Source organism: Podarcis filfolensis (genome assembly GCF_964270895.1).
Source record: "Podarcis filfolensis genome assembly, chromosome: 7".
NCBI classification, from domain to species: domain Eukaryota; kingdom Metazoa; phylum Chordata; class Lepidosauria; order Squamata; family Lacertidae; genus Podarcis; species Podarcis filfolensis.
This window is the reverse complement of record NC_139603.1, coordinates 10,549,452-10,569,910: the sequence shown is the minus strand read 5'-3', so window position 1 is coordinate 10,569,910 and position 20,459 is coordinate 10,549,452. Positions and strand designations below refer to the sequence as shown.

The 20,459-nt window shown below is 43.7% G+C and overlaps 1 protein-coding gene across 1 annotated transcript in view; it reads right to left on the bottom strand.

The window, feature by feature from the left end:
* Positions 1 to 455: 455 nt before the first annotated feature.
* Positions 456 to 20,459, bottom strand: part of ELP2 (elongator acetyltransferase complex subunit 2) — a 44,409-nt gene continuing 24,405 nt past the window's right edge. Inside the window, 9 exon segments of the mRNA XM_083624644.1 lie at positions 456 to 603; positions 605 to 748; positions 3,770 to 3,883; positions 4,882 to 5,024; positions 7,905 to 8,026; positions 9,212 to 9,404; positions 10,547 to 10,619; positions 18,667 to 18,724; positions 18,850 to 18,948. Coding sequence (XP_083480770.1) covers positions 564 to 603; positions 605 to 748; positions 3,770 to 3,883; positions 4,882 to 5,024; positions 7,905 to 8,026; positions 9,212 to 9,404; positions 10,547 to 10,619; positions 18,667 to 18,724; positions 18,850 to 18,948 — 986 coding nt within the window. The 3' untranslated portion in view covers positions 456 to 563.

The following is a 20,459-nucleotide window of genomic DNA, read 5'->3' as shown; positions in this document are numbered from 1 at the left end:
CAGAGACACACTCCAGCTAGGCAAAAACAACAAAGGAAAGTGCAGAGCGGGACAAGCAGGGGATGTGGCTGGGAAGGGCCATGGGAGAGTCCTAAGAGCCAACTAGTGAGGTGCAGAGGGCAAAATGCAGCCCCTGAGCCTGACATTTTCCATCCCGACCAAAACGATTTAAAAACAAAAACCCTGCATTGGTTGAGGCTCAGGCACATTTAGAGACAAAGCTTTGTTGAGGCCCAGCCTAGAACCACGAATGAAAATGATGTTGAACACAATGGGGGGAATAGGCAATTTTAAACAGGAATGTAATTTCCGAGAAGGTAAAGAAGTGAGTCCGTTCTGCCCCAACCACTTCTGTTCTAGGGAGATGGTTATCTCAAGGAAAACGCTAGCGAAGGACAGCAATGTACCCGTGGAGAATAACCTTTTCGTGAGGGAAGGCCAATCGTAAACACATGTTTTTATACAAACCGCTTTAATAATTAAGCTCCAGGTAGACATATAGTTTTCAGAAAAAGAAGTGCTTAAAAAAAAAAAGTTCAGAAAACAGGTACTATTGACATATTTCACGAAGTGTGGTCGAAAGTAAATTGCTTAAAGACTGTCTCTGTTAATGCTGAGTATCTTGACAGAATAGTCGGCCCCGCAGCTCGCCAGCTGCAGCCACCTGCTGCTCTCTGCTGTCCCTTGCCCAGCACGGCCCACGCACTTTCTCCAACACAGCTGCTTGACAACAAGAGTGTGGCTTTGGCTGCAAAAAGACAGGAGCTATTAGGGGGGAAGGAAACCCAATTCATCTCTCGCAACCACAAAATGTCAAACTCAGCTGGACTTTGTCAATTCCAAACGTCAGCATTTAGCTAATTAGTGCACTCCTTTTCAGCGCTGCCAGCTCGGGGGGGGGGGGGGACTAAACTTGTCACTGCCTGTAGATATTAAAGATGCTGGAGCTATTCTGAGTTCAAGTGGCATTTCTCCGCTTCATCCCATAAATAATTCAAACAGAAATACACCTATTTCCGCTGTAATTTCAGGTCAAACGTTGCCATTAGCCATGCAAGCTTCTTAACAAAAAGTTGCAAAACGCATCACTTAGAAAGTTTAAAGAGAAGCAAGTGTCAGAGAGTACAGCAGCTCAAGGGAAAAGATGCCAAACATTGGGTTGTTAGTCAGGGGTGCCTTTGAAAGCCCATGTGCTCACTCACTCCTTCTCCCCCTTTTAGGGTGTGAATTCCCCCCCCCCCCAATTAATTTTCACTTCTAGTTTTCACTAATCACAGTTTACCATGACATCCACATTGGCAACCTGTCGTTAATGCCTTACTTCCAAACCAAAGTTTATAAACAAACTATGGGTTCATATTATGAGTTCTGGGCAACCAACAGGCTACCAATATGGTTATCTCAGCAAATTATTATTAACAAAAATCAGGACAGGATGATGTAATTGACCCATAAGTTTGTAGGGGCAATCCTAACCACTGAACTATGATTAGCCGCCGCATCGAAAGGCAAAATCTGGGTGCGCAAACAACTGCAGTCAGAAGCACGTGTGGAAAATGTTAATTGCCCAACTAATATTCACATTTCCCAATGCTTTTTGAACTACAGACATGTTCTTCCACAGAGTAAACAACTCAAATAAAAGCAAATATTAGCTCCAATTCAATCTCCTTCTGTTGGCACCAGAGCAGGTAAACTTGTTCAAGAATTAAGTAGCTACAGCTGACAATTTGAAACATTGAACTCTTAATAAATGTAAAGACTGTTTGGTGAAACAAATAAGACATACAGAAGTCAAGGTATGCCAACAGAACTGTGTAAAGTCTTATCTAGCTACTGTGCTGGCAAGAGATGTCCCAGAGGGCTCTGGACTGTGTGTGTGAGATGTTATGTGGAGCCGGGCAAACCATCTGAAGGGTGAACAGATGCTGCTGGTACACTAGTAAGCCCTTTGGGCCAATCTAGATAAATGGAAAAGTTAATGGCATAGTGAGAGATTCAAACATTCATGGTCTCATGGGGCCTTAACAAGCCAGATCCCAAAGGCACAGAACTTGAAATCAGCATGGATGTGCATCCTCTATTCATTGTTCATGCAGTAGTGATACTATAATTCTTATTAAGTATTGCGTTATTTTATTTAAAAAAATTATTGTCTGCAAATTGCTTTGAGCACAAATGTGGCAGATCATGTATTATATAAATAAAACTGACTCCAACTATATATTCCTCCCTCCCATCAGATTTCAGCTTTTAAAAATTCACCCTATATGCATTTCTACATGTCCCATTGAGGTCTTTAAAGTTCAGCTTGCACACGCAAGCACATCAAGTTATTTGCATCTGATTTGGAAAGGCTTAACCCAGTAGGCATATAGCTGCAAACAATTGTAGTAACTGATTCCAGAGCTAAACTGAGTTTGGTTCCATCTTTTATCTAAGGCTTAGTTGTATCTGGATTGAAATTCAGGTTGCTAGTTCCAAATATGGGTATAATTTTTTTAAAGGGGTGATATGGGGATACATGCACAACATGAATGGCAACTGAATTCTATATATGGGCTAAAGCTTCTAATATAAGAGCTACAGTAAGAGACTGGGGCTACAAACCAGGGAGTCCTTGGTTCACAGATACTTGCCTCCTACCACTCAAATCTGTAATATCGTCAGAATGATGACCCATATTACAAGGTTACTGAAAGGATTACAACCAGATAATGTAATGTGCGGTGCTCTGAAAGTGCTATACAAAGGCCAAGTATAGCTAACACTCTGCCTTCTTCCAGGGCTGAGAAACGAAATAGGCAGAACAGAGGACATTTGCTGCTATAATTCTGCAACCAACCATGATGATAACAGTGCAGTGAAAGAAGGAGGGAAGGATATTTTTTTCATGCACTACACAGAAGAATTCCACCTGTGCTGTACTGTCTTCCCTCTCACTATAGGAAAATGAACCGAGTGCAAAGATGTACAGGGGAAGCTGATCTCTGGGATCAGCTATGAGTCAAAAAGCATGGACCAGGAATTGCATATGTAACACAGTAACCAAGACCACTGTGATAGTGTATGGCCTGAATCTAAGCAGATCTGGTTCTGGCCACAGGGCTTGGGGGACGACTGCCTGGGAACTGCAGTGAAAGGCAGGATGTATTGATAATAATGATAAAAATATCGCCGGGACCTTTAGCCTTATCACACAGAGAATTTGGTATTATATGACATTCATCTGAACCTGCTAACAAACCTTTACTGGGCTGAACCGGAATCAAATCAGAACAAGTTTAAGAACAACAGAAATGGTTTGACTCGTTTACTGGCACTCCCTAGAGCAACAGGGTCTGGAAGAGCTCTTCTGCAACACTTTCTGAAATTAAGCAGTTCTTGAAAAAGAAGCAGAGAAAGGACCACAGCAACCATACAAAGACACAAGCATCCACAACATTTTCACCTTGCTCCTGCATCCCCTCCAGTGCACATCTTGCTGCTACGATATCATGGCTCGCCACAATTAAAATTCAGCTACTGGCTGGGGGCAAATCTGAAGCAGAGAATTCCCAGCTCACATTTCTAGCAGCTATGCTGCATCAGCTCTATAAATAAGGGTTTCTACAAATGCAGGTCCCTTAAGGCATCATTATAACAGGTGCCAAAGGGGCCTCACAGAACCAGTGCAAGAACCTTCACACAGCCAAATGCTAAGGCATCTGTGAAATAGTGGCTTTCTGTATAGTTGCTTTGAGACACAAGAGGTTTGGGATAGGGTTACCTGTTGTCTGTTTCAGCACATTTGGTCCAGTCCGAAAGTGGCAGCCTCTTGTCGCTTGGTTTCCATTTATACAAGTGAATCTTCCCACTTTCTGTGCCTATTGCAACAATATAGCTATAGAAAAAGGACAGTTCTGTCAGTAATTAAAGCTCATTACCCAGTCAGCAAGCTTGTTTTCTCCTGCTCCAGAGGGTACGGCCCGAACCACTGACTTCAAGTTACAAGAAAGGAGATTCTGACTAAACATCAGGAAGAACTTTCTGGCAGAAAGAGCGGTTCCACAATGGAATGGTCTTCCTCAGTAGACTGTGGACTCTCCTTCCTTGGAGGTTTTTAAGCACAGCTTGGATGGCCATCTGTCAGGGATGCTTTAGTTGTGATTCCTGAATTGCAGGCTGTTGGGCTAGAGGACCCTCAGGATTCCTTCCAACTCTCTGAACGCTGATAATCCTAGCTCAACCACCACATATTGGACATCACATCTAAACTGCACATAAGGGTAAAGGTAAAGGGACCCCGGACCATTAGGTCCAGTCGTGGCCGACTCTGGGATTGCGGTACTCATCTCGCTTTATTGGCCGAGGGAGCCGGCGTACAGCTTCCGGGTCATGCAGCCAGCGTGACTAAGCCACTTCTGGCGAACTAGAGCAGCGCACGGAAACACCGTTTACCTTCCCGCCAGAACGGTACCTATTTATCTACTTGCACTTTGACGTGCTTTCGAACTGCTAGGTTGGCAGGAGCAGGGACCGAACAACGGGAGCTCACCCCGTTGCGGGGATTCGAACCGCCGACCTTCTGATCGGCAAGTCCTAGGCTCTGTGGTTTAACCCACAGCGCCACATACAAGCAACTTTTAAGCCTTCCGCCATTTTAAGACTTGTTAATCGGGCCTGTGGATATTACAACGTACATCCCATGTAGAACAACACCTAGAAGGGGTAGAGGCAGGTAGAACCAGTGACTGTCTGAATAAGAGTTAGAAATACAACAAGGCGAACTAAGAAACACAGGCCACAAAAGCCACTAGTAGTGGCTCTGTTTCAGGAAATCAATCGCCATGAACATTCGGCTTCTGAGCACATGGCTTCTTCTTTAAGGACACAACATACCTCCCATCAGGAGCAAGCAGATGACTAGCACTAAGGGCCGTGACAGAGTCCCCAACATCCAGGACTGGCGAACAAGGCTGGATCTCACCCGGGTCGTTTTCTTTATTCTCCTCTGCTGAACAACATTCGCCCCAAATAACAACCTATTTCAAGGGCAAGTAGCAGAGTATCAGCCAATGAGACAGTGAGGACTGCACATTTGGATCAGGTGGGAGTTTCCACCCCGCAGTGTTTCTTCCCAATGCTGCGAGAAACTAACTGTTCTCCATGCATGGAAAATGTTTGGGGATGAATTTAGTACGTGAAAATCCTGTTTTTCTCCCCACCTCTTCTCTTGTTTGGGGTCCAGGTTTGTTGCGAGCCCTCCAAAGAATACAGACCTATATATGCTATTGAAAAACTGTTAGCCACCCTGAGTCCAAGGGATACAGAAGGATATAAAGGTAAAGGGACCCCTGACCATTAGGTCCAGTCGTGACTGACTCTGGGGTTGCAGCGCTCATCTCGCTTCATTGGCCGAGGGAGCCGGCATACAGCTTCCGGGTCATGTGGCCAGCATGACTAAGCCGCTTCTGGCGAACCAGAGCAGCGCACGGAAACGCCGTTTACCTTCCCGCCAGAGCAGTACCAATTTATCTACTTGCACTCTGATGTGCTTTCGAACTGCTAGGTGGGCAGGAGCAGGGACCGAGCAACGGGAGCTCACTCCGTCACGGGGATTCGAACCGTCGACCTTCTGATCAGCAAGCCCTAGGCTCTGTGGTTTAACCCACAGCGCCACCCGCGTCCCCACAGGATATAAACTCATATAAATAATAAAACTAACCATAAAGGCAAATCTCTCTCTCTGTGTGTGTGTGTGTGTGTGTGTGTGTTACACACAGAACACTACTTTGTGCAGGAGAAGTGATTTCACTCTTCCTGCTAGGCCTAAGCCCATCCTTGGAATTGTCCAATGACCTCAGAGATTGGCTACTGCAGTTTCAGAAATGTTCAAAGGCAGAGCTTGTGCTGGTCAAATGTAAAACTGATCACTGTCTTAAAGCTGCAGCAGTCCAGTAAGCAATAATGATATGTTGACTTTTTTTGCCATAATGAAAAGTGAAGCGTGGGGGAGCTTCTGGGGGAATCTGAAGTTAGGAGAAAGAAGAAGGCACTCCCAACTTTGCTCACAGCAATTCTGAAATGTTTACAAGGGTGATTAAAAATAATAATCCAAGGCAAGTGTTGATGTACTTTATGGAAATTAGTTTTAGAGCAGAGGCTTAGGCTCTGGGAAAGCCACTGCTGGTTAGCAAACAGTGTACAAAACACATAGTAAGTTCTACTGCTGTACAAAAAACATTTAGAAGCATGGATTAACTGATAAGGATTATCTGGAAAACCTTCTTTGCCGGGCTGCTGGCCATCAGCAAAGAAAGGATATTGCAAAAAAAGAGAAAAGAACCTGTATGGGGGCTTAAGAAAGGATAACAACGAAGGCGATGGAAGGTTTTTTCCCCCATGTGAAGGTGGGAATTTACAAAATAGCTTATTATAGCCAGTGGTACATAAATAAGGCAAGATCTAAAGCTCTTGTTCACTTTGTTAGCAGCAAGGCAAAACCCACTCTAAGCCGGGACTGCAAAACAGAACCTGACAATACGTGAAGAGGCATAAGAAACAGAGTCGTTACCATAAAAAAAATACACTTTGCACTTTAAAAATTTGATTATAGACAACCACCTCTCACTTTTCGTTCCCAACTACCATGAAATCAGAGTATCTGTAACTACAGTTGCTCACATTTATCTTCTGTTATCCTTCCATCTTTCGCCCCTGATCTTCCTCTGCTCTCTCTCCACTGACAAACCTTAGACTATAAGCTCCTTATAACAAGGAACAGTGATTTTCTGTCACTTACACTGTGAAAGCTTTATATATACTGATGGCACTCTACTAAATTATCACAGAAGACCACCATATGCACAGATATGAAACTAAAATGATTACCAAGTTCTTAGGATCTGGGCAAGACTCTATGCATGGCTACACTTCTGTAGGAGCATAGAAAACCCACAGAATTCAGCTTCCAGAGGAATTTCATCTCTCTTTCTCCCCCCCCCCCCATTTTATTCCCACAATGACCTGTGACGTGGGTTAGGTCAAGAGAGAATGACTGGCACAAGGTGAACAAGTGAGATTCAGTGTAGATTTCTTCCTAGGCTCAGTCCAAGACTCTAACCACTACTGCGCCTGTTCTCATAATAAATTATTTGAAATAAGGTAATTTATGCCAATTTTTCAATTTGCATAATCCACAGATAGCATAAATTTCTAATTACTTAGCACATAATTTGGATGGCCTAGGTATACAACATTTGATTGATTGATTGATTGATTGATTGAATGAATGAATGAATGTAGTACACACTGCCTGAATTCAGGTTTCATCTTTTTCAAAAGAAATGCCTTGAGAAGGTTCTTGCCCCATCATGGTACGCAGAATATGGCTATAAGAGACTTCCTACTGCATAAAACTATTACCTTTCTAAGCTAACATGCAAGATCTCGCTTCAGTCCTATACTGACTAACAATGAGCATGTTAGAATTAACAGCAGCTGGGTAAATAATATTTTGTGCAAAATTCCTCCTCTGCTTTCTAATACACTCAACATCTTCCATCTGCATTGAATTAGGACTTTCAGTAAAAGATTATGCCTATATATAAAAAATAGGTAGTCAAGTTCAGTGCCAAACAAATTTACTGAGGGATGAATTTTTAAAGGCATATTAATTTTAATGACACATTCCGCATAAACATACAAGAACATGCTCCTTTGGTTCTTTCCCCAAATAGGAGTGAAGTATTGGTTTTCTTTAAACATTTTTGTACTTTTTAAACAATTACATGGATGGAACACTGCCTTGGACACCCTTTTTAAGGAAGAGGGTGGGGTATAAATGCTTTTAATAAATAAATATTGATTTGTGTGAATTAACTCTGTGAAGCTGGGTAAGGAGCAACTGAATATTTACTTACCTTTTTGTCTCTGCTTCCAGTAATGAAATACTTGCTATCAGGGGTCCAGTCGCAGGACCAAATGATGCGAGTGTGCACAGCCGTGCTTTGATTTGTGTAAGCAAAAAGGCTGAAAGCTGGGTCTGGAATGACAAATATGAAAAAGAAGAAAGTTGTAATTTATTCCTGCAGGCAGACATCGCCCCAGAAAATGGTGGGGTAAAAGTTTAAAAGGAGGGAACAGGAATCTAGAGTACAGATGGCCAACTGATGGCTCACAAACTGCATCCAGACACACACCCCATTCCTACTTCCTGGTGCTCTGAACACTAAAGGCAGCCCTCTGCATAACTGCAGAAGTTTCTGGGGCAACTCAGTTTGCACTGAAAGATCATCTACTAAGATTGCTCAGTCAAGGAGACGAGACCTTCCCGAGCCAAGCTGCTTGGGCAACTACAGTGGCATCACTGCTAGCGAGTTTGCGGGTGGGGGGTGTCTACCAACATCGACCAGCTGAAAAACTGATCTGCTGCATTCAAATAACCTTCTTTAGGGAAGATTTGACTTCACCAAACACACACAATCTACAAACCAGTTAAAGAATTGGCAATCGTTTCCAAATGCCACAAGACTGTCAGGAACAGCAATACTCATATTTGGATGGTTCAATAGAACAGAATACATAATATCCACTTCTCCCAGCACATTTACAAGCTTTCTTTAACATCCAGTGTTAACTCTCCTGGAATGCCATCCCTTTACATATGGGATACAAAGATACCATTCAGCAGTCAAATGTTACTGGACCATGTATTTACGGGAGAAATGTCCGACAACATTTTATCAAGAGAGTTGCTACTAAAAAAAGAAGACAGGTTGCTATAGCTTTTACAACTGCTCAGCTTCCTGAGCACTGCTCAGTCCATAATGGTCAGGAGCAGGGAAACTATTTTGCCATTTCATCAGAGTAGGGCATAAACAGACATACTGTACGTTTGTCCAAAAGTTCCTTTTCCACAAGAAACACCCAAGGCCAACAGGAAGAAGCAAACAAGACAGCTTCCACCACCCTTATTTGGTTAATGGATTGCCATGAATCGGCAGCCTGAAAGTTTCTGCTGTCCAAACGTTCTCTCCCCTGGAAACTGTAAGATGAAGGCCAGATTTGTAAATCAAACTATGAAGAATAAGTTTGCAAAAGGAGATGAAGTTTAAGAAGAAACCAAAATAGAGTCGCAAAATGGATGTCTGTGTGTTCATTCGTAACACACCTTAAAAAGCTGAAATGTTAGTTTTCAACCAGTGACACCAACTGTTAGCTAGCTTACCTTGTTGCATTGAACTGATGTCGTTACACTTCCAAAGTGACCACTGCCTGTCTCTTGAAACTGCTAACAAGAATTTATCGTTGGGGGAGAAGGAAATCTGTGTAACTGTCAGGTTGTGGAAAGGTAAGCTCTGTATCTGCTTCCACGTTGTGGTGCTCCACAAAATAATGGCTGCATGTTCTTTTTTAGAAGCCTGCGAAACGGGGTGATGGAGAGAGAATAAATACTGAGAATGAACAAAAGCAGCTTTGAAAAAAAACAACCATAAGGGCAGATAAACAATTTACAGAGACATTTGCCGGGTAAGATTGTGTTTAGGATGCTTGATGTCATTATTGCAGTGGTTTTATTGTTGCTCCAGTTGGTGTTATTTATCCACTCTTCTTTTGTATTACCGTTTAAATTGCTTTTATGTTTTTAAATGGTCTTATCATGTCGCACCCTGGGATTGCCTGCCGATGAAGGGTGGCCAAAAAGATTCCTAAATAAAGCCAGCATGATGTAGTAGCAAAAAGCGCTGGAGGAAATAGTGAGTCTGAACCCATGTTTTTCGGATGAATAAATATTTACTTTGCAAACTGTCCTTCGGCAGGAATCTTTACTTCACTTGATTTTCTCTTTTTGCTTGCATTACGGAAATGCCAGAAACACTTATTTGGTTGATTAGGGCAATGACTCATAACAAAGCAGGTGTTTCAGAAAAGCTTCCCTTAACGACTCTTCCTCTCAAAAAATGACCACCACCACAAGTGGCTGACTCCACTATGTGCTCTGATGGTGTTTCCTGCTTGGCAGGGGGTTGGACTCGATGGCCCTTGTGGTCTCTTCCAACTCTATGATTCTATGATTCACTACTATTACAATGCAAGAACTGATTGTCTTTCTTACAGTCCTTGGCTTCCAGAAGCTCATGTTCTGCATATGTTGGCCCAGGACACCATTCTACAATAAAATGGCCAGGTTTGCCCCGTCCTTCGAAAAACCTATTTTGATTTTGCTGATTAATCAACATGCCCCATGTACAACGAACACCCTATAAGAGGAATCATCCACTAATTTGCACCTGTGGAGTCTCTCCGCACATTAATTTTAAAAATATGCATCTGATGTATTTAAGATACATTTCTTAATTTTTTTAAAAAAAGAGGAACAGTTCCATGCAATGAGGTCACTCTCCCAAAGCAGCTTTCTGGTCAGCACCAGTTGCTGCCACAGGTTTGTGAGACTCTCTAGCTGGTGGGCCTCTGGTCTGATCCAGCAGGATTCTTTCACGTGACTCAGGCCACCCAGATCACGGTGATCGAAATTTCAGAGCCGCTTTTTACTTTTTCTTACCTTACATGCCGAGGCAATCACAGTTTTCGCATTATTGCAGGCAACACAAAAAACTTCATAGCCATGTCCATACCTAAAATGATAAAGACCCCAAAGTAGTAAAAAGGCAAAGATAGCAAAAAATGTCTGGTGGGCTACAGTTTGTTGCAGTGTACACCCCCCCCCCACTGGCCTGCGAGCGCTCCAATTGGAGAACAGCCTTTACCAAAGGTGTCATGGGCTTTGAAGACACTCAAACTCAGGACGTAAGGGAGAAACGTGCTAAGAGGAAGGCACGCTTGGCAAATCCACACCGTGATCAACTCCTGGCCGGAAGCCAATGTCCCCACTGTGGAAGGACGTGTGGATCCAGAATTAGCCTCCACAGTCACCTACGGACTCACTGTTAAAACCGTGTTTATGGAAGACAATCTTACTCGGCTACGAGTGATTGCCAAAGAAAAGAAAATGACACACACCCCAGTTCCTATTCATTTCCGTATAACTTGGCTATTACTGGTATGGAGGTATCAAAGCTCTGCTGTCTTGCACCCAAACCAAACACTGAGCTAGATAAGATTCAATGCGATCTCAAAGCAAAGGCTCTCCTAAAAGTGTGGGTCTTTGATTCAGAGTGTCCCAAAACATATTCTGGGCACACACACACCTTGCAGCCTTTCCGTTCTTCCTCTCTCCTTCCTGTGCGGGTGCACAGCCAAGTTGTGCCTTTATCATCCAGCTGGAAGGAAAAGCCCTTGCGAAAGGGTCGCCTTCCTTTTCTACATGTAAGGATGTCTGGATGATTAGGAAGCAAGGGTGGAGTGCTTTGCATGCCGACGGCCGCGGGTTCAATCGGCAGCAACATCTCCTGCGACAGACTCCCTTCCTGACACCCTGGAGAGCTGCTGCCAGGCAGTGTAGACAATACTGAATTTGATGGACTAATAATAATAATAATAATAATAATAATAATAATAATAATAATAACAACAATTTATTTATACCCCGCCCATCTGGCTGGGTCCCCCCAGCCACTCTGGGCGGCTTCCAACAAAACAATAAAATACAATAACCTATTAAACATTAAAAGCTTCCCTAAACAGGGCTGCCTTTAGATGTCTTCTAAAAGTTTGGTAGTTATTTTTCTCTTTGACATCTGGTGGGAGGGCGTTCCACAGGGCGGGTGCCACTACCGAGAAGGCCCTCTGCCTGGTTTCCTGTAACTTGGCTTCTCGCAGTGAGGGACCTGCCAGAAGGCCCTCAGTGCTGGACCTCAGTGTCCGGGCAGAACGATGGAGGTGGAGACGCTCCTTCGGGTATACTGGACCGAGGCCGTTTAGGGCTTTAAAGGTCAGCACCAACACTGACCAACAACCTGACTTGGCAGAAAGCGGGTTCCTGGAGCTCCTATGCAGGAGATGCTGCTGCCAATTGTACTCTTATTTGGCCTTGGAAGGAGCACAAATGTGATGTTCAAATAAGAAGCCATATGGGTCAGAAAATGGTGGGCTGGGGAAGACGGAGGGGCGAGGGGCAGGTAGGCACCAAGCGGAGAACTGGCAGACTTGACTTAGCATCATAGAACAGTAGAGGGCCTTCTCAGTAGTGGTGCCTGCCCTGTGGAACGCAGATGTCATGGCAATAAGCAACTATTTCATTTTTAAAAGACACCTGAAGGCAGCCCTGTTTAGGGAAGTTTTTAATGTTTAATGCTGCTTTGTGTTTTTAATATTCGGTTGGGAGCTGCCCAGAGTGGCGGGGGAAACCCAGCCAGATGGGCAGGGTATAAATAATAAATTATTATTATTATTATTCCCTAATCATTTCTTTATAAATCGGCTATTAGTGGCAGGTCACTTGAAGAGACCTCAGCAACCACATGGGGTCTATGAAGATCCCGCAGCAGAATGGTCTGCAATGCCTTGAGTTATCACTTATTCACCCTGTAGTAAGACCAGCCCAACAAATGTGAGCTAAAAAAGCAAACACATTTTGCATGAAGCTAGACACTGCAAGTTTTAGTGTGTTGCCTGATTATTCCTGTAATTATTTTAAAGTTCAACCGTACTATTATTGAACTATAAAATGTAATCTTTGCAATGGAACACTTCAGTAGACTCCTATGCACAATTATCTCCTTAAATATTTATCAAAGTTAAAAATTTATTCTGAAATCTAAAGCCGAGGTGACAGTATTTCGCACAGAAATGCAATTGCCAAATGGTCTATTTTTAGCAAGCTGGTTCCTGTTTTTCTTGCTGCTATGGCAACATTAAACCTACATTTTCTATTATTTCACATTGCTTCTTTCAAGATTAATACTGCACAAATACAATTGGGAACCGACAATATTTTCTTTATCTCCTGTCAAAATACATTGCTTTCTACAAAAAAAAAAAAAAAAGATGCTGTAGAACTCTGTCTTGGAAAAAGTCTTCCCTAGCAGGTTTAAGGAACTTCATCTTATTAATAGGAAATGCCACGGCCTAAATCATACTCTCTTCACTGGACCAGTGATCCTTTTTGCATGCCTTTGAACATTTGAACCTAGACTGGGTTCTGATATAACGCAAAGCCATGCATTGTTTAGCTAAATCAAAATTTGCTTTAATGTCTGTACCCAAACTGTGGTTTGTTTAGGGCCAATAAACCAGAGCTTGAAGCTGGTTTGTAAAACGTAACATTTGGAAACAGCTGCTTGCTGTTTCGTAGGACCTCACAAGCCACAGTTTGGGCAATTGATCCACCTCAAAGATCAGCTATACTATGGCGATAGTTCTGAACTTATAAAAAGAGCAGATGGGAAACAAAAGTAGGCAAGCAGATCTTGGATCACAGTTTGTTGTTGTACTATGGTATGAATTCTTAATCATGGTTAGCACAGACTAGCATTTTAACTTCACACCAGATGTGGAGAACCAGTTCCAGCTTGGTAGGCCTGATCCTTTCATTTCCACATGCCATGGGCCAACTTTGACAGGTGTGAGGGACCACTACCTGACATTCACCCAACTTCATAAAAGGGCCACATTACCCCAAGGACCGCTTCTTTCCATATGAACCTACACAGACCCTGAGATCATCTTCTGAGGCCCTCCTTCGTGTGTCTCCTCCTCGAGAGGTCCGGAGAGTGGCAACACGAGAACAGACCTTCTCTGCAGTGGCTCCCTGTCTGTGGAATACTCTCCCCAGGGAAGTTCGCTTGGTGCCTTCAATATACACCTTAAGGTGCCAGGCAAAAACGTTCCTTTTTAACCAGGCCTTTGGTTGATCCCATTTACGTCCTATGCCCTTTTAAAAAAATTGGGGGTTGGGGGTTGGGTTGTTGTTTATATTTTTATTAGGTATTTCGTGGTTTTATATATTGATTTTATTCTGTGAACCGCCCTGAGACCCCTGGGTATAGGGTGGTATATAAATTCAATAATTCAACAACAACAACAACAGGTGATTGCCAAAGAGGCTTGCTGTAACCTCCAATCGGCTAATCGGAAGTTACAGTGACCTTGAAGGCACTTCCAGCACCTAATGAGCAGTTCCAGGGGAGTCCCCTCTGAAGGTTCATTTGTAGGAAACATTTGGATACAAACTATTTCCTGCAAACAGGGCATTTTCTTTTCTTACACGGAACTCCACTTGCAAAAACAACAACAACAACAATTGGGAGCTCACTTAATAGCTACAGCCGTACCTGAGCTATACCTGCCGTCCCATATGCACTCAGGTGTGAAGGTTTGTGGGGAATAGCCTCATGGGCCAGACGTTCCCTACCATTTTTTGTTATATATTTTTTCTAAATTAATGTAACTTATTTAAACTGTTTAAATTATGGGGACACGGGTGACACTGTGGGTTAAACCACAGAGCCTAGGACTTGCCGATCTGAAGGTCAGCAGTTCGAATCCCCGCAACAGGGTGAGCTCCCATTGCTCGGTCCCTGCTCCTGCCAACCTAGCAGTTCAAAAGCATGTCAAAGTGCAAGTAGATAAATAGGTACCACTCCGGCGGGAAGGTAAATGGCGGTCTGTGCGCTGCTCTGGTTCGCCAGAAGCGGCTTAGTCATACTGGCCACATGACCCGGAAGCTGTACGCCGGCTCCCTCGGCCAATAAAGCGAGATGAGCACTGCAACCCCAGAGTCGGCCACGACTGGACCTAATGGTCAGGGGTCCCTTTACCTTTACTTATTTAAATTATATATAAATTATGTTATTTGTGTGATGGAGAGGAGAAGCACGCACGCGCGCACACACACACACACACACGTCCCTTCACAAACACGAGTCAAGTTTGATGATGAGGTATATAAGAATTGTCCAAGGCAAAGCAGCAAGTCCAGAAACAAGCCAGAATTTGAAAATTTGGGTCTAAAGTTCAATGCATTATTCTGTTGATCAGGCTGCCTCCACACTCATAATTATTATAATAACATTTTTCTATTTACACATCAGACAAATGGATTGTGAGACATAATCAGCAATTTTCTCAGTGCTGAAGAGGTTTCATACCTCTAATCAGATGCAAAGTTACATGAATCAAACATTAGATGAAATAAGACTCCAGATATTTGTTATATTGTATTTAATTGATTTTATGGTTGTTTTTAAGTGTAACTCACACTGGGATCACTGCTCTTAAATGGGGCAGACTTATAAACGGACTAGATACATACACACACACACACCCGGATGGTATCTGCATCTGGATCCAGCAAAACATCTGTTTGGTGTGCTCTTTGCTAAAGTACAGCCTTGGTTAGAGAAATAATTCTCTTTCCTTTAAGAAAAACCTATGATGAGCAGACGACTTCACTGGGGAATCACCAAGCTTATTCAATGTACGCTGCTGCTACCTGTTCCTTTTGCCATTCTCTCAATAATGAGCTTGCAGCCGAATGTAACCATTGTCCTCTCAGAGCACCTTTAGCCAGCTAGCAAAGTCTCTCTCTCCTGAGTTTATGAGAGTTCACTTTGAAAACCTACTAAGATTACTACAGATTTAAAAGAACTTCCCTATTAAAAAAAAAATCAAAAAATCCTGCTGCTCCCTTTCCTCCAAATACAATGACAGCACTTATGTGCCTTTAAAAGTTATTTATTTACTAAGTGTTTTCGGTTACTTGGTTATTGGTTACCTATTATACTGACCTTCAACAAAAGAATTTGCAGGCAAGGGTGAGGTGCGGTAACAACCACCCTAGTTAGGCTTAGAGAGAGAAAGGAAATTGGTTCTTACTGTGAATTTCTATTTACTGACTGTGTTGCGAGGACAGTCTCTAGATAGGATGACGTCCTCAGGATCTTGAGCAGAGCGACACATCCCATCTACACCCACAACCAAAAATAAATCTCCCTCTCTCTCATTACAAACGGAAAAGAAGTAGTGAACACTGAGTTCATAAAATAGAGGAACTGTCAAAATGTAGTTTCCCATGCCAATCTGCCCACCCCAGGGAGAAACAAGAGTGAATGAGGACCCTCCAAATCCCAGCCAACAGTCCCAGACAATGGTGGGGAGTTAAACAGGGTGGACAACAGAGTGGATAACACAAGAGGAATTGTTTTTATTCCTCTTTTTAACTGTAGAGCAGTTAAAAGTACTGCACTGGAAGCCTTTTCCCCTAAGGAACAAAAGACTCGACCTAATCCGTCATGGGGACGTGGGTGGCGTTGCGGTCTAAACCACAGAGCCTAGGGCTTGCCGATCAGAAGGTCGGCGGTTCATATCCCCACGATGGGGTGAGCTCCCCTTGCTCGGTCCCTGCTCCTGCCAACCTAGAAGTTCGAAAGCACGTCAAAGTGCAAGTAGATAAATAGGTACCACTCCGGTGGGAAGGTAAGCGACGTTTCCGTGCGCTGCTCTGGTTTCGCCAGAAGCGGCTTAGTCATGTTGGCCACATGACCCGGAAAAACTGTCTGCGGACAAACACCGGCTCCCTTGGCCAGTAAAGCGAGATGAGCGTCGCAACCCCAGAGTCGTCTGCGACTGGACTTAACGGTCAGGGGTACCTTAATCTTTACCCCATCATGAGGAAGGGAAGATTTGGAGGGTGGGATGACTTCTCCTCCCCAGAAGAGGCGAAGCTTTCAAGACCCTGCGCTTCATGTCCAGAGGGAGAATGACATCCTGTCTAGACAACATCCTCCAACATAACCAGGTTTTTGGCTTGGCCTGACATCTTCCCCTGAAGGCCATATGGTTGACTGAATGATTGACACCTCATCACACCGTTCTAAGAAGCAGACTGAGCTACTACCTTCCCTGCACCAAAAACATGCAACTAGCTTCTTCCCCCTGCCCTTAACACTGAGCCAGAGGGAGAGTTTTATGAAACTCTAAAACCCATCCGTGTAAAGCTGGTCATACTGCAGATTTCTAATTGCTTTGTTTTTGCTGTTTACTTGTGGCTACAAAAACTACATCTGGCAGCTGGCAATACATGGCCTACGGGCTGCATTCTGCTTGGTGGGTCACAAGTTGTGCAGGCCTGCGGACAGGGCTCTGGCAAATGGTCTTGGCAAACCATGCAAGGATTTCCCCCCCCCCCTCCCTCCCGGCCCTGAGAATATTTCCAGGCTTCCCTGCTCAGATTCAGCAGAAAGCCAAATTGCTTGGAATCATGGTACCTCTGCCACCTCCAGCCTGCCAAGAATGAGAGACTGTGAAAAACTGGCACACTTTGCAAAGAGAGCTGCCACAATTTAAAGCGCCTTTAAGGCAACTGCAGCGAGCAAAGAAAACAGAGGGGAAAACAGCCTCCCTGGGAATTGTTCCAGGACAGCAGACCTCGCTGAATCTAAAGGCAAAAATCTATCTCCTGACCTCTGCTCAAATGCACACGTATTTGATGCAACTCAGCAACTCCTTCACTGAACACAGAGCTGCCTCTGGGTTACCCTCCAGCTCCTAAAAGCACTTGTTTCAGGAGAGCAGCCACTCATTCGTCTATTGTTTGTTTCTCAGTTTCAGGAGGGAGCTATACTCAGGATCAATAAAGCTACTGCTCCATGTTTACCAAGTGATATAGTATAGCAGCTAAAAATGCCATTAGTAAGCCAGAAGGTCACAGGTTCAGGTCTTATCTCAGCCACTAACTCTTATTAGTTAGGAACCTACACCCTTCGGGAAGCCACTCTCTCTCAGTCTCCGTTCCCATTGCCCAGATTATATTAATAACAGAAGCATAATAAAAAAATCACTACTACTACTACTACTACTACTAGGGACGTGGGTGGCGCTGTGGGTTAAACCACAGATGACTTGCCGATCAGAAGGTCGGCGGTTCGAATCCCCGCAACGGGGTGAGCTCCCATTGCTCAGTCCCTGCTCCTGCCAACCTAGCAGTTCGAAAGAACGTCAAACTTCAAGTAGATAAATAAGTACCACTCCAGTGGGAAGGTAAACGGCATTTCCGTGCACTGCTGGTTCGCCAAAAGCGGCTTAGTCATGCTAGCCACAAGACCCGGAAGCTGTACGCTGGCTCCCTCGGCCAGTAAAGAGAGATGAGCGACGCAACCCCAGAGTTGGCCACGACTGGACCTGATGGTCAGGGGTCCCTTTACCTTACCTTTACTACTACTACTACTACTAACAACAACAACAGCTGCTTATGGGGTTTTGAAAAGGTTGCAAAGAATTCAACAAAAACTTGCCAAAGCCTAGGCCAGTAGGTATTCCAGAAGCATCATCCGGCCTTTTTTAAATTCAAATTGACTGTCAAGCAGCTAATTGATAGGGCAGAGTAATTTGCATACTGTAACTTGCCCCAAGCCTTTTGGATGGGATAGGACATAAAATCAAATACATACATAACATATACATTAGATGCTAAACGTTCTTACTAAGTATCTTCAAACCTGGCTAGAGACCCAGGTTCAATCCCCACCCATTCAAGGCTGTTGTGGGAATAAAATGAAAGGTGATTTTGCTTGCTATTCTGAGCTACCTCAATAAAGAATAGGATGCAAATGTAGTTTTTAATAAATGCCATTCGTTCATTTGGCCCACATTTAGCCCAGAACAACTCCAAGTTTAATGAGGAAATGAGGACAACTCGTGGGAAGTTGACTTTAAACAAATGAGTTAAAACCTTTCCCCATATTTTTTCCGTTTATTTCTCATCAGATAAACAAAGCAACTTACAACTTTTGTGTTTCAGGCCATAACGTGTTCTGCAAGAGATGATCTTCTGTGGGAGGTTCTGGAAGATATTAATTGGTTTAGAACCAAGAGGTTTTTTCCTCATGCTGCCCCCCTTCCCTTTCATCTGCTCCCTTAATTTACGTAACAAAATTCCCAAACGCAGAATTTTAACATGTTGCATACCTGTAAGACTACATGGCTGAAAGTAATTTTCATGATACTGACTGGAAGTGTTACTAAGTTTTTCTTCTTCTTCAGTTGTCTGGGCTGCTGTATCTTCAGCTGTAAAAGAGGCATATTTTAGAGTCCGAAAGTAACATGCCAATCAAGGAATGGTTAACAAAATACTCAACAGAAAAGAACAATTCTGTTTTCAGTTTAGATTATCTAAAAGAAAATTTGGTCCATAACCCAATTATGTTTGGATAGAAAGGTTAGCAAATTTTACAATGCAAGGTAAACTATTTGGGCCTCATGACACAACTCCTGGCAGGACCTAGAGAAAGCTAAAAGAATTTGGCGTTCTCCTGAGATCACCCCATAACTCATCTTCTTGGTCAGCTTTCTACAGACTTTTCTGCCTTATGCTTTTCCCAGCTGCAACTCAGCATTTGACAAAGTAGGCCATCACCTACAGAATTTAGTCTCCAGATGCCATCAAATTTTTGTTTTTGCTTTTGTTAGACACCCCTGCCAGTTTGAGCTCCCTCAACCGACTTCTGTAGGAAATGAAGTTTGCAATTTCATAACAACTGCACTAAATTTATTAATCAAGATGATTTGTTCAAAAAAGGGGAAAGCTTAAAATATACACTCTATTGAATAATTTTACCCAGCCATCAAGTATGGGTGTGAGCCATGAAGTGTGGCATTCGGAGACTTTAACCAGTGGCATCCGATTAAGTTTTCAGGGAAACGTATGTTACCAGATCTGAACAACATGGGAACATACAGCACCCAAGACTTCCAGGCACATCTCCTGCCATCTTGACACCAACAGCAGGGTGGGCTACGCATTGAAATAACAGGGCAGTAATTTTAACTGCAGAAAATGAATTCTTGAAAGCTCATGAATTCTGGTATGACACAGCAGACTATGCATAGGCTTATCACAGTACTGGGCAACTGACAAATGTCCTAACAGAAAGAAGCAATATACTGGGATAAGGACTGCAATCTAAAAACCCTATCCACCATGCTGGGAGGGGGGGCGGTTTGTTGTACAAGATGAAGCAGAGGGCTCCCTCTGCCCAGCCCAAAACAGCGCCGCCAGTCTTTGTCACAAAATGACAGCAGTGTCACACCTCTGGCACACCTCCCCGTTCATCTTACCAAACATACAGCCAGGAGGACTTCCGCCAGAGGTAGCCCATTGAAAGCCCCCCAAACAGGGCATTCCAGGAGCAGGCAGAGGAGAGCCTAACCAGCCTAGGATCCAGAGCCAGCCTAACTACAGTCACTTGACTCCACGCTAACATAGAGTGGTGCAGTGTTCTGTCCGCTCACCCCATACACCCCCCAGCTTCTACCCCCGCTGCCATGAGTGGTGGGCTTGCAGAAGCAACAGTGGCTATGTCACTCTGTCTTGGACCGCTGCTGCCTGGACAAAGGTTAGGACTGCTCTTCCAGTGTCGTTTTTGTTGACAAAATAGCTTCAATCATAATATCTCTTTAGAGACAAGAGCCAGCCAATTCCTGGTTTTTTTAAGCTACCTTACACCCTATCAGAATATTTGTCCATCTAGCTCAATACAGTGGTGCCTCGCAAGACGAAATTAATTCGTTCCGCGAAT